At 36.4% G+C, this 18,760-nt stretch overlaps 2 protein-coding genes and 1 pseudogene across 2 annotated transcripts; 2 read left to right on the forward strand and 1 right to left on the reverse strand.

The window, feature by feature from the left end:
- Nucleotides 1-1,087: 1,087 nt before the first annotated feature.
- Nucleotides 1,088-5,502, reverse strand: LOC113701171 (protein PTST, chloroplastic-like; annotated as a pseudogene).
- Nucleotides 5,503-10,125: 4,623 nt separating this feature from the next.
- Nucleotides 10,126-12,380, forward strand: LOC113701173 (protein C2-DOMAIN ABA-RELATED 2-like). The gene is made up of 3 exons (XM_027221701.2): nucleotides 10,126-10,490; nucleotides 11,311-11,406; nucleotides 11,883-12,380. The coding sequence occupies exons 1-3, from the start codon at nucleotides 10,380-10,382 to the stop codon at nucleotides 12,171-12,173; spliced, it is 498 nt and encodes a 165-aa protein (XP_027077502.1). The 5' UTR covers nucleotides 10,126-10,379; the 3' UTR covers nucleotides 12,174-12,380.
- Nucleotides 12,381-12,763: 383 nt separating this feature from the next.
- On the forward strand, nucleotides 12,764-15,204 carry LOC113701172 (endonuclease 1-like). The gene is made up of 7 exons (XM_027221700.2): nucleotides 12,764-13,186; nucleotides 13,678-13,773; nucleotides 13,898-13,981; nucleotides 14,067-14,162; nucleotides 14,319-14,383; nucleotides 14,524-14,597; nucleotides 14,707-15,204. The coding sequence occupies exons 2-7, from the start codon at nucleotides 13,714-13,716 to the stop codon at nucleotides 14,859-14,861; spliced, it is 534 nt and encodes a 177-aa protein (XP_027077501.1). The 5' UTR covers nucleotides 12,764-13,186; nucleotides 13,678-13,713; the 3' UTR covers nucleotides 14,862-15,204.
- The last annotated feature ends 3,556 nt before the right edge of the window (nucleotides 15,205-18,760 follow it).

Genomic DNA, 18,760 nt, shown 5'->3' on the forward strand with positions numbered 1-18,760 from the left:
TTAAGTAAATGGATATATATGATTTTTATGGATAATCCATATAAATCCATTTAATTTAATGGTTTTACTTTGGTCAACCATTTAAAACCAATACTATAAATGAATAATCCAAATCCATTTAATTATGGATTATATGGATGGATAAATGGATTTCAATCCAAATTGCCACCTCTAACCACAAGCTTCCAAGGAATTCAAATGGAAGGAACCAGCGTATGAGCAAGCCCTCACACATACGCATCCAAATACTCCTTGGAGCTTGATGGGGCACCAGTTCGGAAGACAATGACAGTGAACTCTTGGCTTCACCAAAAGCGAACGTCAAACAGCCACTCAAATATACCCAAATGCGCCAATCAACCCTTGAATTCATGAGTTTAAAGGGTACATAATTAACTACTATATCTGTTCCACATATAATGGTTGTAGTCTTAATAAATACAAGAGCTGTAGGATCCACAGAATCAGCCGCTCCACCTTTTTCCAACGTCTTTACAAGATTATTAACGGGGCAGGAGATGATAAGGTGTTATTGACCGTGCAACTAACATTAATCAACTAGAATTCTATATTGCAAGATGTTCTTCCCCATGTAAAATTAGTTACTAGCTTGACAGCATCTTGAGTTGACCAACATAATTACACTTGTTTGTTTGGACGCCAAAGCCAAAAGCCTCCACCTCAAAAGTTTAGTTAGTTAACCAGGGGAGTTCAGTTAATCTGCCTAGAGCAGCTGAAAACATAGGGCAGGCATGGAGAAGCGAATAAAAATGCGAAGGCAAATACAGTAATCTCAGGCAGTCAAGGAAAGTGGGAATACAGGACTGGACGGTCATTGACCAGAATATTGATATGTATACTACAAATTAAAGAAATAGCGTCGTCTTTATTACTATTCCCAAGACAGGGAAATCACAGTTCTGAAAAACAACTTCAGAGTTATTTTTCTGAAATGGCCTTCTTCCTATTTTTCTTTTGCCGTTGTTCCTTAGTTTGCTAGTATTATTATTCTTCTTTTCCTGAGCTAAGCCAAAAGGAAACATATGACACCAAGCAAATGGAGTCCAGAGGCATTTTGCATCCACAGTTTGGTGAAGCAAATAGAGAGTTAAGATTTCTAAGAAGATCATTTGATTACAATTTTCCAGGCAAAAGAGTTTCGTACTTAACACATCTAATACGCCCAAGTCGGCAAATTGAAGCTATTCCACGATTAACAAGTTGTTTTGCATCAACCCTTCACCAACAGTAGGGAATTCTGGCGACAAGTTCCATTCTCCATCAACCAAGAATTTAATTTCATACCTTCTTGATATAAGAGATGGATCAGAGGAGGACAACATGGATTAAGATCGAGAATGCAAGCAACATACGAGAGCATACCTTCCAGGTCTCAGCATCAATGTCGTGGAGAATTTCGTGTAAGAACCAGTGTACTCTGGTGATAGGTGCTCATCTTGACTCCATCCATCAAAGGAACCCATTACTTGTACACTCTGACACAAATGAAATGTTAGTGGGTCATTTGATCGTTACATTTTTAAGTAATATCAAATCAAAGCCAAGTGAGGCCTTATACCCGTGAGGAAAATTGTTCGATGACATTACTAAAATTCCCCCCCAAAACACTGGAAAAAGGTATTTACAATGGTGTATTAGAGTTCAAACCCATAAATTGATGATGCAGGAGTAGTTTAAATCAGCATGTCTAAAGTACCCTAAATGCAGATTCACGAAACTCGACTCAACTTGCAATTTTTGAGTTATTCAGAAAGTCGTAAATCTTCTTTCTCAAGCTAAACCTTAATTAAGGGCGCTTAGTATTGTAGGGCAAATGGATTGAGCGGCTTGTGAGCTACTTGAACTAAACTTGGCTCGATGTTTCTCAAGCTCAAACTCAAGTTTGAGCTCGATGATGCACTGGAGTCAAGCGCACACATTATTTTATTTTTCTCAAAGGCTAGTCAAGACTTGGTGAGCTTTATATATTATACATCCATATCATGCACATACATACATAGAATCCCCATGGTTGTAGATGTGTGTCTGTATCTGGATAACCACCCAATATTTCTGGCTCTGCTTTGGCTTTTTGGATGTTGAGGATTTTGAATTTGAAGTTTTTTAAGGTTTAGATTAAGGAATTGTGTTTTAGGTTGAGGTTTTAAGATTGTTCTTTCAGTTGGGAGTTGAGTTTGGGGGCTAGTTGTGCTTTCAGTAATTATCTCTTCTAATATTCTCAACAAAAGGCAGCACGTTTTCAATAATAGTATTCCTTTAAAGGAACTAACATAACCATTCCTCTTTCTCAATTTAGCGTACAGTTTTTCAATGCAATTTATCTACCGAGAAAAAATTGGAAGGGAAAAGCAAAACGGGCAGAAGTTTTTCAACAAAGTGTTTGTGGCAACATTCAGACAGAATGGTGTTTCATGCAATTGGTTATATAATAGATAAACCGTTTAGTCTTTCTACACAAGAGAGGAAAACATGTAGAAACAAACAATTGCAACTAGCAGGTCCATGAAACCTCTTGATGGTATGAAATTTATGGTAAGTTCTCTCAATGATTAGGTGTGTAGCCAGATTATACAGTCCAGACAGCATAAAAGAAACTAAATAAGCGAAAATCCTTACTGGCAAAAGTCATAATTCGATCAGAGAATAACACAGTTTTTTGCTAACTCACCTCTGCCACTCCATACCAATATAAAGGAACCTCTTTGGATTGAGCAGCATCCACATCCTATGTCTGTTCCCTCAATTTTTCTTGTACAGCTTTTGCAACAGCGAAAAGATCCATCAGAGCCACCAAAAAGAGAAAAGGAAAAAGTTTTCAAGTACAAATAAGGAAGATTTGCCAAGGCTTTGTCAGACACACAGAATACTATTGTATTACATAATAGGTGAACCACTCTAACAGGCCAGAAATCAGCTTAATAAACAACTTAAAGCATCTAGACACCATTTTGCTTCCTCCATGCTAAAGCCACATCTTGTACAAATCTCAGTATTGATAGCACAAGTGATTCATGCGCAAAAAGTTTGGGTTCGAGTGAAGGGGCATCATTCAGCCTTCACCCTTGATAAACACAAGTCCTTTTAATACTCAAGATACTTCTTGTACTTCAGAAGATCCTGATATTTGTTCCATTTAAGCCTGAGCACAGGCCTGATGACCTCCACCAAATACTACGCGACCAGACGCGAAAAACTAGAAGGCTCCACTCAAGAAAGAAAATATTTAGTTTCAGACAGCATGAGGATATACCTTCTAGCCTTGAAAGGAGGTGAGACTGAATGTACCTCCCATGTATCTTTCTCGAACCTTCTGGAATTTCATAATTAGCAATTTCTTCAGCTAAACTGACCAATGCCTGCAAATCAATAGAGATGTATGGTGAATGCCAATTATGCTGCCAGGAAGACCAGAATCCAATTTCTTGGTTGATATCAAGCTAATTGAGAAAAGTAACTAGCTCCCAAATGGTCATGTTCTAGAGAGGAAATTGGGTTATAAACAGAATACCAGTTGTGAATGTTTTAACGATTATTGGAATCTATTACCACTTTGCAACATAGAACTCCAATAAGGTTCCTCCTAATGTAAGGGAAGTACTTGTTAAGAAAATTGGAATTGTCATATGATACACTAGGAGAGCAGTTATACTAGAGGCAAACCTGAATCTCCAGCTCCAGAACAGCAAGTTCACTTTTAAAATTAACCAACGAATCCTCCTTGCTTTGCAACTGCAAGCATTAACGCAACTATGCCTTTACATGATAAAACAATTCGGACTACTCAAAAAAAAAAAAAAATGGGGACTACACAACAAACCTGTCGTTTCAGAACTCGATTGTACTGATTAGCATCACTAAGTTTCTTGATGATCTTTGATCTTTCAGAATCAAGAAGCAATGCGTTCAACTGATACAGGAATACATAAACCTTAGCACTGTCAGAAGAAGTTCTAACTTCCAATCAACTGCTTTCGGAGGCATAATTGCATATAAAGTGGCTTGTATGATGCTCAAACATAAATTGAAAAAAAAATTAGCAAGTACCTTTCAAAGAAGAAAATGCCTTGACTTGAGAACGAAGATTACACAACTAACATCATTCAAATGGAAAAACAGAAGGAGAAAAAAAAAAGGAAATATCTTGTATAATAACGACAAAACTTCTTTTACAAGTAGCCGAAAAATAGATAAAATCTAGTCAAATCAATTAGAGATGTAATTCCGACAATAAACAAATGATGAGCCCAGTGGAGTTTCATGCACTATTAAGGAGTTTAAATAATAAACCTTTTATGTATTTTCCTCTTTCATGACTGGCCCAGGTCAGAGAAATTTTCAGTAACGAATATTAATTTGCATTTACAAGGCCATACTTTACAAGCATGTCTTTCATGGAATAACGCCGAAGCATGTAAGAGAGACTGAAAAGGACAGGTTATATTCACAGGAGGATTTTCTCATATTAGAACTAACTATCAATTTAAAATCAAGCTCACCTCCTCACTACTCAAAGGTTTTGGAGAAGCCTCATCAGGCAAGTCTTCCACGTCACTCTCATCATCCTCTGTAAACTCCTGTGACCGCAATGCTGAAAATTCCTCTTCCAAACTAGCTGGCGTACAATGTAATTTCCAGGATATTTTATTTGCTGCGTTTTGCCGAATAGAAGCTTGATTCAGCCTCACCAACTTCTTGAGACCTTTGTTTGAATTCCATCTAGGCCAAATTACCATGAACTCTATCAATACTCATCTTAAAATCTCTGATTTGGCAGGCTCAAATAGGCTAATGCGGTTGTTTAAAATGTGTCCTAAAAGCGAGTAGACCTCATATAAACACCTTCCAACAAAAATTTAAATATGAATGCTTGAGGTAGGTTACAAAAGGTGGTGCCTGCGTAGAAGAATTCATGAGCATATTTGTGGTACTGAGCAATATATCTGGCATTCACCTTGCTAAGAATGGTCGCACTCCAGTACTTATTAGTATCTGGCATTCCATACTTCAAGATTTTGAACTGCAAAACAGGAATGATTATGGGTAGTGATCAGAATCAGAGTTCAACGTACTATCTTGGCAGCAGCAGCAAAATGAGTTGTTACGAATTGCAAAAACAACAAGATAACTACTTACTCCACAGTCTCGGCACCTAAAATTGCCCAGCTTCAGAGCAAAATATCCAGAATTAGACTTTACCAACTCTACACAGCTAATATCGGGTTTCTCAAAAATACACCAAGCCCACATGCATTTTCTTTATCAGCAACAAAATTTGACATTAAAACAATCAATCACATGACCAACTTGGAACAATCATGTGCAAGGCGAATAAGAAGTTTTACCGGATAAAGACGTGTTTCAACTGTGGAGTTAAATATCCGCTCAAATGAAGGCAATCAGAGACGAACTATGAGCAGGGTTCGCCGTCAAACTAGCAGTAGAAAAGCCTCCTTGTCGAAAACTAGCAGGGCAGATAGAGACCCGTAAATCAGGCCATTTATCAAGAAGATGGAGAGAATTCAAGATTTCAATCAATCAAAAACCCATAATTAAAATGACTTGCTGGGACACGACACGACTAGCGAGTTGAGCTGGAATCCATAATCAAACCGAGGCCGCACAAATCACAAAAGAAACAGAAATTGGCACAATCATCACTGTATAGGTGTTGGACAGATCATTGCCACCACGTGTAAAGTTAGATGGGCTAGGATTTTTTATTTTTATTTTGGGTTTTTGGTTGTAGTTTTCATTTCCTTGGAGGCCCAGCTTGACGCAGGCCTATCTTTTAAACAACTTGGTGGTGGTGAGTTGAGTTCGAAGGAGTCCAACTCAACTTGGTATGTCATTTTGTTTTGTGGCATCATCAGTCATCCGGCTTCAAATCCTCTCCTTAAAACTTATTAAATAGGCTAGAAATAGTTAATCCCTGCTTTAATTTTGCCTGACCCATGCATTTAAATAGATACATTTTGGTGAAATTATTCTTTTCTCTCACGTTGCACTCCCAATAATCGAAGGTTTTGTAAGTTATTCCCCAGTATCAATAGTGATGACATGAGTGCCAGATGAACAATTATTTATTAAGTACCAGTTCAAAATATATAATTGTTTCAAAGAAATTAACAACACAAAGTTCGGTCCATGTTTTCTTGTTTCAAGGGTCTTATCATCAAGTATCTAAGGATAATTAAGACGAAGTTAGCACTTTAAATGGGACTACTAGGCTCTTTAGATCTAGGAGGATTACTTGTCTAAGGTTAATTAAACCCACTAAATCTAGCCAGTTTGTCGACCAAATACTCCCTCCATCCCACTTTGATAGTCCTCTATTCCTTTTTCATCTGTCCCAAATTATAGTCCACTTTTCAATTGAAGAATGTAGCTGTATTTTAATTTTTTTAAAATACCCTTATTCAATTTAAGTAGTTATTACTATAAACCTACCCTATTTAATGAGAGTTGATTCTTTTTTTACCATCAATTCAAGTTCCCATAAAGTTGTACTCTAATTAATGTGAGGGTATTTTAGAAAAATAGCAATCTAAATTTACTTTTCCAACAAAGTTAACTATTTTTTCTTAAACTGTGTGAAAAAAGAAGCGGGACTATCAAAGTGGGACGGAGGGAGTAATTTCGTTTCTGTCTTTCTCCTTGACAAGATTTTTTTTCAACGTAACCTGCTGGTTTGCCGAATCAACATGAATTTTTCAACCTTCTTTAAACCAAATCTGTTGGACTCTGTCGTGCCAAATTAGTTGGCCTTTCCATGTTAAGGAAATCCTTGTTCTTAACAATTGACTACGACCATATTTTCTAAATCCAAATCGCTACAACTAACACAATTGCTTTGGATTCGCAAAGTGTATTGGAATAAGATTTTTTGACATGGCAAAACGTCCGTGTAAAATATATTCCATCCTCATTTTTTTGACAAGAAATAATTTTCAATTGACGATCAGAATGTACATTCAACTGACTCTTAAATCCTACCAGAATTAAATAGCAGCGTGGGGAGTATAATATGGGGGAAAAAAAATTTAAGAATAAGAACTTTTGTTTTTGGTCTCTCGTTTTGAACTGTCAAATGCATGGATCCACAAGGACTCTCTCAATTCTCTGGGACTTGCAAAAGTTTTAGGTTTATCGACCTAAAAGTTACCAACCAAAACCAGAAAGCTGTTTATTAGTATTAACCAATATAAAGGACTAAAAGCACATATGACTGTATAGCACTAAAAGTAATACTACTTCCTATAGTTTGCCTTCTTGACTTGAAGTTAAGATGTAGTTGATCAACCATAAGTCAGGACACCATTAAATTCTGTCTGTAGGAAACAGTTACATGGAAAACTACGGTGCTCATTCGGGTCAATCTTGCCGACCCTCTAATTCAACCATGGATCAGACATATACATGAAATAAAAAGGTGATTGAAAAATTGCTATATTTTTTATAAACAAATTTTTCATTTTATCTCACATATGTTAGATTACTACAGTGATTTTTCTATAAAAAAAAAAATTTAGAAAAATACAATCCGAACGAGCAACGCAAATTCACTATAACTAATGCTAAAGCAAATGTGAAACAAACCAAGCTAACATCGCCTTGCCTTAAGCTCGCCATCATCTAGTGCTATTTCAGTAAACGTCTGCCCGGACTGGCGTCATTATCCAATCAGTCTACATGTCAATAACGGGTTCTGTAGTTCTCCTTTTCTAAAAATCAAAATGAGGACCCCTTAGTATCATTATTCTTGATTGGCTAAAACAAATTCAAAGAATTCAAGATGAAGGCGGGGACGGAGATTTTCCTGCAAAGTAGGCGGATGAACGTCTTGAATTGCTTGCTTCTTAATTCTTCTTCACTCAGTGCTCAATTTCAAAATCAAATAATCACTCCTCCGTCATTCTTGTTGCATTTAAAAGAGGGTTTGAAGCAGAAAGTCGACAAGATCATCCGCTGGTCTGGAACTTTTGTCAATGGATGACGTCATCGGAGACCAATTTCTGAATGGTCAACTTTTTTTTTATGTATACCAAACCCATTCAAGGCTCGTTCCATCAAATATCAACCGAACTGAAAGAGGCCTCTAATTAGTTTGTCGTTTTTAAGTGAATTTCTTTAGAGTGCGCGCGATATCAGAATCAGAGCCGTCACCACTCAGCAGCAGCCGCCGTGCAAACCTAATTAGGTCCCTCAGGATTTTAAAATCAACTTACGATTGAAGTACACACACCTGCTCCTTATAGATTGACGCAGTTTAAAGTTTTAAAACCTCGGACTCCATTTGGATTAGTTATTTTTTTAAGATATTTTTTAAAAATTTTACTATAGCAGTCAGTATATATGAAAATTTTTTTGAAGTATTTGATATATTGTATGGATGAGGTGTTTTTTTTTTTTACACCCCATTATTCAATCTAGGATCGGAGGATTTCATTGGTGTAACTCAGCCACCTCTTCGATTCCAGAGAGTTGTCTGACCCTGAGGAGGTTAAAGAACGTCATAGGCCTGTTATTAACTGTGTGTTTTTTTGGTAGTGTGTTTTTCCGAATACGACGATTATTCAAAAGTCGCCAGTTTGGTGTTTTAGCTTCTCTCCCACTAAATTGCTAAAATGACGCACATTTTATTTATTTATCCCTTGACTACACAAGGATACTTCTTCTTTACTGGTATTAATTAATTGACTATGCCTCGACTTGAGGAGATCCAATCTTCTGTCGGAGCTCGCAAGTGCTTGGGCGGAATTATTAATTTGATGCACCATCTTCTGTTTGTCAGCACCTAATCAATTCCCACTTGTTCTGACGATTTCAGATTATGAAAATCTCAGATTCATCCCTTTTTTTTTTTCTTTCAAAGCCCAAAGGACTTACGTCAGTTTTTACAAATCTAAACCCCGAGGGAACCCAAAAGCCTCAGATTCATCCCTAATTGATGCATTATTTGTTCTTTCATTTATGTTACATGATTGGATTTATTATCGACATTATTAGTACAGAGTCTCTCTCTCTCTCTCTTATTATGATGGAACCCACTAATTGACTCGGTTGTCTTTTCAGTTAAAAAAAAAAAAAACCGTATTATTGGAAAGCATTAAGCTTAAACTCGTTAGATTAACAGTCAACGAGTTGCAAGGCAGCTTTATGGTTAGACAGATATTTGTTTGGTGGAAAACCCATCCTCCAACTCCAACCCGAAGAGGAGGAAGAATAACTGTGAACAAGAAAAGCCACATGCCACCACCAGGCAAGGAATAATAAGCATCTACCCCAGGCATTATGTGGTGAGGGCAACATAGAACCTGTTGACTAATAAGGACTGCAACGTCGGACTGACTCTCAAGTGTGGGAAGGATGAGGGGTCAGCCAACCGCTCTCAAGCCTGGTCAAAGGTTGAAAGGACCGCCCCCTACGAGCGATCGCCGCCGGCCGGTTTTTCTTACCTCTTCTCTTCTGTCATCTCTCCAAAATCGATACAGAAACCCACCATAAATTATTTACCAAAAATCATGTGTTTGAGTCATAACATTGTTGACGCGAGAACCGTATTAGCGAATGATTTGTAAAATCATTGTTAGAGAGATCTATTATGATTCTGATTTATAATAATAATAATAATAATAATAATCGGAGCAAAACTCACTCAAACTACTTTTATTATCGAAATTGCAATTTGCACTCATCTTTAATAGAGTAATATTTATCACCATATATGCATACAAAAGGGATAAAAATACTCTCTATTTAGTTCCCCTAAATTTACCAGGTTTTCAAAGAATTACCCATACAAATGGACGTCAAGAGGGGCAGTGGAAATATGTCAATTACTACTCCCAGTCCCAGCATTAATCATGCAACAAAAGTCGACGCAAAATTTTCTTTGGATCCTCAATTTTCTACCACCCCACTTTTCAGTGTCTAGTCAACGCTACAGTGCATTCTAGAATTGGCTTCCCCCAGGTCCAGCCCATAGTGCGAAGATGTCATGAATGCGAGACGCGCGTGATGCTCATTCCTCATTGAAACAGAGCAATTAATTGTTCACTATTAAATGCGGTTACAAGAATATTCAGACCTTAACAAAAATAAAAAGATCTTGATTTTGTATTGGTCCCTGCGGCCTACTAAAGTTCCTCTCGCTAACACATTACTTACATTAGCCCTACGAATCAATTATCCCATCTCTCTTTTTCTCAGTACTCTCTCTCTCTCTCTCTCCCTCCCTTCAATTTCAAGCTGATCCCGATTTTCCCTTGTCTTCCACGATCAATCAAGTCTGATCATCTTTTTTTTTTCCCCTATTGATTCATTTTAGTAGTAGTTTCCTGGCTTATGCAACGGAAAAGATGGAGAACTTACTGGGACTTTTGAGAATTCATGTCATCCGAGGTGTTAACCTTGCCATAAGAGACGTTAGAAGCAGCGATCCTTATATTATCGTCAGGATGGGCAAACAGGTCAGTAGCATTAACTAGTAATCTCTCCGTTACAACTTTTTTAGCTTATATTTCATTGACTTTTTGTCTTGCTTGACGTGCTTTCCAATGTTTCTAGTGTTTTCCAGTCATATCATTCCTAGGATATCTCGAACTCTTCTCCGATTACTTCCTTCAAGTGTGAGATTTGCATTGTATTCGATTTAAAATGAAAAAATCCCGGTACTTCTTGAGGTTCAGCTTTTGAAATTTTAGCAATATTTCAACTCCTTAATAAACTCACTCGTAACTGAGACGTTCACCGGGGGTGTTGGCTTCTGGTTTGTATATGCTTGCCTAACTCTTAGCAATTGGAAAATGGCCCAGAAAGATCGGTTGTTCAAACTTCAAATATTGGTGTTAGTTACCTGGCCAGCTAGTTGTACGATTCGTCTCTGTTGTTGGAATTAGAGTTGCCAAAACGCCGAAATCATATCTAAAAGAGAAGGAAAAAGTCGAAATCTTGTAATGGGCTCGTCTGTAGTGTAACGGAGGTGACAAATTAATTGTAAATTCAAGAGGTTGACTGCCATTTGTGTGTGTGTGTGTGTGTGTGTGTGTGTTTTTTTTTGGCTTTGAGGGGGGGGGGGATTTGGGTAGTGCGGGTGGGGGTGTTACTACTACTTGTGGTCCTCTTTGAGCACTGAGGGTGTTTAATTTCTTGACAAAAGGAAGCAGACCAGCTGTATATGAGGACTAAATTTCTGGATATGACTTTCAGTCTATATAATAGATTATTATTTCAACTTACAAGTAGGTCGAACTTTCTACTGATTTTTTCTGAACTGTATATGTGAAGCAGAAATTGAAGACGCGTGTGGTGAAGAAAAATGTAAATCCTGAGTGGAATGAAGACCTTACACTATCAATTGCAGATCCAAGCATCCCAATCAAGCTAGTAAGTTTCATACTTTTTTATAAGTATGTTATAGTGGTGCTTTTTGAGTAAGGTGCAGTTATGAACTGTAAAGTTTTTTGCCTTTTAGGGAATTGAGAAACATATTATTAGGTTGGTTCTCGACACTAAATGAATTGTATGAGGAGAGTTGTTGCACCACTGATGCTCAAGTAGGAACGAAGTCTTCTGTTTGAAAATAACTGATGTTTTTTTAGTGTTTGCAGTCGTCGAAAAGTTTGCGAAGGCTGAAAAATGAAATCTACATTATGTTCTGTGAAGGATTAAGGCATATTGACCGTTGATTGATTCTATCCCCGTTTGCATAGCTCCAATTAGATAATTGGGTTCCTGTCATCTGGGTGGTCAAGGTCCAAATTTATGCTGATGCATTATTATTTACTTAATTTTCTTACCATGTTGAAGCTAATTCAATCAGCATAGATACTTAGCCTCACTCTTAATGGTGTGCGATGCAGCAAGTTTTTGACAAGGATACATTCAGTTTTGATGACAAAATGGGAGATGCAGAGTTTGACATTGGACCGTTCATTGAGGCTGTGAGGATGCGGTTAGAGAACATCCCCAGTGGAACTGTTATCACCAATGTAAAACCAAGTAGGCAAAATTGCCTTGCTGAAGACAGCAATATTGTTTGGGAAAATGGAAAGGTTAAGCAGCATATGTTTCTTAGACTGCGAAATGTTGAGCGCGGTGAAGTTGAGCTTCAGTTGGAGTGGATAGATATTCCTGGCTCCATGGGTCCGTAATTAATTGCCTGGCTATGTCACATCCCGTGGTGTACAGTCAAGAGTTGTGGTGCCGTAAAATGATGCAAAAATAAGGTCTTCATTTTACTCCTTTTGTTCATTCGCTTTTGCAAAATGGAGCCAGAAAATTTTGTGATATATACCTGGTATTTTATGATTTTAATGAAGTATGTGAGAAAGCAATACCATTGAAAGCTTGTATGCGAATTACAATACTTGGGATCCTCGGTGACATTTTTTTTATGCCAATCCAATGCCACCTATAGTATTGCGCCAAGTGTCCCGTTATTATTTACACTTTAATTTTCTAATAATTCAACTTGGTTTGGTTTAACATAAGGGTTCGTTTGATTTCCCATAGAATTGGGGTTTAGAATTGAAATTGGGGTCCCAATTCCAATTCTTCAGTTTGGACACCGGCAATGCCAGAGAATTAGAATTCAATTCGAATTCTATGGGCCATCAATTCCACAAATTCAATTCTTTGGTAAGACCTAAGAATCACAATTCCAATTCCATAATTTCATCTTCTATTCGGGTTGGTACGCGGATCCTAAGTGGATTAAATCAATAAAACGGATCTCCATATAATTAACAAAAACAAAATTGAAAATGAAAGTCCTCCCCCCCTCTCTCTCTCTCTCGTCACAGGCCAACCACCGTTTCTTTGTAGCTCTTTCTTCTCCGCATCTTCCTTCTCCGCCTCCTCAGTCCTCCCATACTTCCTCCTCTGCCACCACCTATACTTCCATCTCTGACGCCTTGTCTCTCCTCTTACTCATCTTCCTCCTCTGCCTTTTCCCAGCATTGAACATCTACTTTCATTTACGCTGTTTGGGAAGACGATACAGCTGCCGGAGGCTCCGTCTGCTGCGGTGGCTGCTTCCACAGCTCCATCTAATAATATTTCCACTGATGATACTTTAGTTCAAGATCGTCCTTCTTCGCCGAATTCTTAACCTGAAGACAGCAGCAATCCGGATAGAAGTGGAGCGGAGGAAGAATCCGACAAGGTTCCTACTTGATTACTTCTTTATGTCGTAAATGACCCATTACTTGAATTTGTGAAAGGAATGATGGGTTCCATCTTCGTTTTCAGATGTTTTGGGTATGCAGTATACAGTTGACTTTTCGCGACCTTCTTTTATCTTTTGTTTAGCTTCTAATTTGGGGTTTTTGGATAATATGATTCAATTTGAGAATTTTATTGACTTTTCCGGTAAGCAGGTATATTTTGTATTGGGGAAACTCGTCAATTTGATACCATCTTCTTCATGTTTCTAGTGGTATGAGCTGGGATTGAATTGACGTGTTTATCTGTATGAGCTGTTAGAATTTGAAGCTCCAAGCCCTTTAGATGGAAAGCAGATGAACTAAGAAGTTCTGAGTAGGAATTATGTGTAGGATCATTTATTTTCATTGGTTAATCGTATTATACGAGAAATAATTAGATAAACATAGTGAAAATAATTTCGACTCTAACATTTATCTCCTCTGAGAACAGGATCTCCTGGAACCTGATGCAGCCCATGCGGTCAAAATGTTGTTGCCCGACTATGTTAACGGGGACTTGTCAGCCCTGTGTGTATGGCCTGATCAAGTGAGGCATTGGCACAATTTCTCTCTCTCTTGTTCAATTAGTTTAGTGTTCATGTTGCCACTGTATTTGATAGTTGTGAATATCTAACGCAATTTGTTGCTTCTGTTTCATTTTACTCTCTCAGCCAATGCATGTAGGCTTTACAAGTGATGAAGGAGGAAACACCATAAATTTGCGCTGGTTTAGGCACAAATCCAATCTGCACCATGTGAGTATTGACATCGATCTAACCTGTCATGAAATCACAAATTTGGGAGATAACTGTCACGTATTATTCACATCTATGCATATAGGTCTGGGACAGAGAGATTATTCTTACGGCTGCTGCAGATTACTACGGGAAGGAAGTCGACCTCCTTGAGCAAGACATAGAAAGTAACTTTACAGATGTAAGTATCTAAATAAACTGGATTGTATCCTACTTGTAACACATAATTTGGGAGCTTGGTTAACATATTGAGCATGGCTTTTCTTGCCTGTTACATTCATAGTCTTTAGGGCCACTTTTTCCATTAACTAAATTTATAGATTGCTTCATGGAACAGGGAATCTGGTCTGACGATCTTGACTCCTGGAGGGACTGCAGTGATCTCCATACCTGTGTAACCAAGTGAGCTTTCTCCCTGAATCTCTTTTAGGCAAGCCAAGAAAATGATCTAGTGAGAAGAAGGCACTCTGCTTCTACTCTCTGGTGCCAAAATTTAGACGTAGGCTTTAATTGTTGACGGATGTTTTTCCTCATAAACACAGGTATGCAGCAGAAAGCATCAATATTGCTTGCAAATGGGGTTACAAGGGAGTTGAGGCTGGAGAGACTCTCTCTGGTATTACAAATAATTTGATCCTCTAATAATCCAAAACTAAAGTTCCATTTCATCTGTTGTTATTGCTTGTTAAGCCAAAAGAATAATGCTTTGGCTTCTTTGATTACAGACGATTACTTCAACTCTAGACTGCCCCTTACTTGGATGAAGTTGATGCTGAGGTGCGAAGAGTACAACATGAGGTTGATGATGAAGATGAAATGGAAGATGAAGATGAGGAAAATGGAATGGAAGATGATGGTCCAAATAATGATGGTGGTGTAAATGCTGTTAACGAGAATCGAATTCGAACAGTACAACCAACTAGCGAGTGGACACAATTTAGGAATGCTTTAGCACGAGCAATGTTTATTGACTATCAAATTAGACAAGGCCATCATGGAAGTTGAAATTTGATAGGAATTTATTCGAACTTAATTTCATATTAGAATGGCCATTTATTGAAAAATAGTAGCAATGTATAATTGTGCTTTTTTTTTCTTTTTTTTTTGGCTAAAAACACTTTGTTTGCGTATTCCTCTATTTCTTGTATTCCTATATTGAAATTTCTTGTAAGATACAAAACTCAAATATTTATAATAGGTACAAGTTATGACTTTCCTCCCAATTCATATCATAGAGTAGGCTTTTGATTTTCTAAAATTTAAAGTTCTTAACTTTAAAAACGTATCAAGGTTTTAACTCGATAAATATTAACTACTTTTTAAGTTAGAATATACAATTATTTTTTATTTAATTTAATTTAATTTTTTTTAAAAAAAGAATTTTTTATTTTTGCAAAAAAGGAACTAATTTTTTTTCTTTTAAAGCTTTATTAACAATTAGTTAAATGCAAGAAAAAATAAATTATTAAAGGTACTAATTGGTTTTTTCCTTAAAGCTTTAGTAACAATTAGCTAAATGTTAAAAAATTATTATATAGTAAAAAAAAGAAATTTTTAAAAAAGAAATTTTTTATGTAAGGAAATATTAGTTGGAAACAATTCTAATTCCTAATGAATTCTTCTCTCATACAAACAAAGAATTTGGAATTTCAAATAAATTCCGTATCAATTCTATGCATTTCCCAAACGAAAGAATTGAAATGACTTGGAATTTCAATTCATAGAATTCCAATTCTATAGAATTTCAATTCTAATTCAATTCTAATTCTGTAGAACCAAACGTACCCTAAGTGTAAATAATAACAAGACATTTGGCACAATATTATAGGTGGCATTGGGTTGGCATAGAAAACATGTCACCGAAGATCTCAAGTGGAATTACAGCCCATTTATGAATTAATCCATCCGTATTACTAGAAACTTTGCATTCGCCACGTGCTGAGGCCTTGTTTGGAAAGCAATTAAATTGCTACGTTTTTCGTGAATATATTTTTCAATAATTTTTTTATCTCATATATATATATATCAAATTGTTATAATAATTTTTTTACAAAAAAATCTAGAAAAATGCAATCCAAACGTAACGTAAGAAACTGGGAATCAATTGGTTCGAATTTACAAGGCTGTGTTGTTTTGTTGCCCTCACTTGCTTGTTTATTAAATTAACTTTTGTATATATTGGGCTTCTCTCCTCACCTGCATTTCTGCTTTCTAGGGGGGCTTTACTTTTGTGCTAGATGGGCAGCCGATTAAAAGGACGCTAGTTTCGTTGCTAGTCGGATTAGGGCCTTCTTTGACCAGAAAAACGATGCTACAAAGCATATGTCATGGTCAGTCGGGTAGCTTAATTTATTTGAAAGATAAACTGAAGGCGTGCAGTCAGCTCAGGGGAACATATTGATGTCGTGATCAATAGTTCACGTTTTAAGGTCCACCTGCGTTGCGTGGCGCCGGGCATCTGGGGGCTCAGATAGGACACTTGGCGGAGTTTTATTAGTTCATGCCATCACCATCCCTCCTCCATCCTCAATTTTACAGACAAGACATCGTACATTTGTTTTATAGGTAGCTTTGACAACGAAATGGTGCTTTTAGACTGGTTCTCTGAACTGACCAATTAATATGATGAGATTTTTACAGAATCAATCGCAATATAATGGCAAACTAGGAGAGGATCACCGCACGATGCGCGGTGGTTAATTGTAGAGTTTGCCCGGTGGTTCCCAGTAACATGTAATGAAAGATAAAAACAATAAAATAAATAACATAAAAAAGTTACATTAAAATTGGCTCTATGAATGTAAATTTCAATCTTTTTCAAAGGAAATAAGACATAGAACTAAAGTTAACATTGATCCAAAAGTACATTAATAATATAAATTTCAATAATGTTCGGATGGAATGTTTTTTAAATTATAGTGTATTACTGTAATATTATATTTGAAAAATTTGTTTTTGAATGAATGTTTGATTATTAATTTTACGGGAAAAGAGATTTACAAAGGATGAATCATTGCTGATAATGACAAGAAAATAAGGAGCTGAACAAGGGAAAGAATCCCATAACAATAAACTTAAAAATAAACATATGGAAAAAAATATCATGATAGCATCCATGGAAATGCATAATTGAGTTTTCTCTTCATCGTTTTGCTTTATTCACCTCTTATTGATTCTAACGAGAAGAGTTTTGAGAGAATTATCGGTGGAGAATGGAAGAGGAGCAATTTTGATCGGAAAAGAGAAAAGAAAGGAAGTGGTTCCTCGAGGCACTCGAGTAGACAGGTGAGCCGTCGATTTCTAATGGAAGCAGAAGGACACCAGATGACATAAGCACAGCAACTCTTTTGTTAGTTTCCAAAATAGTCCTCAAGTAGTTATGTTGGAGCAAGAAATAGAACAAACATAGCAGAAGCATTTGAATTTTAGCAAGGGTGCATGAGTCATTTAAAAAATTTATGAGTAAAAATAATTTTTTTCCTAAGACATTTTTTTCCTTTCATTTTTTCCTGCCAAGTCAAAAGAAAAGAAACAGAGGCTCTGGAAAAAAAAAAAAAAAAAAAAAAAGGGAGTGAGAAGACCACCATCACCTCACATGCAAGGGAGGTGGTGTGGGAGGACGTCCAAACAAAGTGGGAAATCCACAAGCCACTTTTACTATAAGCACTTAATTGCAAAAGATATTAATTAATTGCAAAGAAAGGTAATTAAAGCTAGTTGCTGAGCAACCGCATGCCAAAAAATACCCAAAAAAATTAACAATTGATTGCAAAAGTTGGTAATCAGATATGGTTCATTTGGCAACCCGAAAAAAAGTGTTAATAATTGCAAAAAACTAGTAATTAAATGTGATTTATTAGGCAGTAGAAACTGAAATTGTTAATTAATTAATTAACAATTAATTGCAAAAAATTTGATAATTAAACGTAATTTGTTAGACAACCCAAAATAAAAGAGGACACTTTTTGATAACATTTGAAAAAAATAGATAATTAAATGTATTTTTTGTGCAACCACAAAAAAGAAGCCAATTTTTTAATAATTGTAAAAAATTGTTAATTAAACATGATTTGTTAGACGACAAAAAAATGGCATTATTAATTAGTTAATAACAATTAATTGTGAACAATTGATAATTAGATCTGATTTGTTGGACAACAAGAAAAAAATGGATAATTACATATGATTTTCTGGGCAACCACAAAAAAGAAGTCAATTTTTTTAATAATTAAAAAATTGTTAATTAAAGGTGATTTGTTGGATGACCAAAAACATGATATTATTAATTAGTTATTAACAATTAATTGCAGAGAATTGGTAATTAGAGGTGATTTGGTGGACAACAACAAAAAAAAGGAGGCCAAATTTTAGCACAATCCAATTACCACCTCTCATCCAATCAAAACTCGCCACATCACTGTTTTCATATGCAATTAGGAGGACTATCACCAATTGACCAATCACAAGGCGACACCTCTTCAACTTGGAATCAATTGGACTACCACCAATTAGCCAATGAAGCGGCGCCACCTCAGTAATTGGACTACCACCTCAGTAATTGAACTCAATTGGAAAGTCTTGCATTCCCCGATAGACTAGATATATTAAAGAGCAAATACCACTGTTGCCTAATCTCCTATTCTAATTAGGACAAAATGCAGCAGATAATATATCTTTTTTTTATTATTATTTTATCATCATTCTCCTCAAAAGATTCCAAGCGCGGCTAATGGGCTCATCAAAGTAATCAGAGTGTTACATTTATCGCGATCGATATGC

This window comes from Coffea arabica, chromosome 7c (genome assembly GCF_036785885.1).
Source record: "Coffea arabica cultivar ET-39 chromosome 7c, Coffea Arabica ET-39 HiFi, whole genome shotgun sequence".
Lineage (NCBI taxonomy): Eukaryota > Viridiplantae > Streptophyta > Magnoliopsida > Gentianales > Rubiaceae > Coffea > Coffea arabica.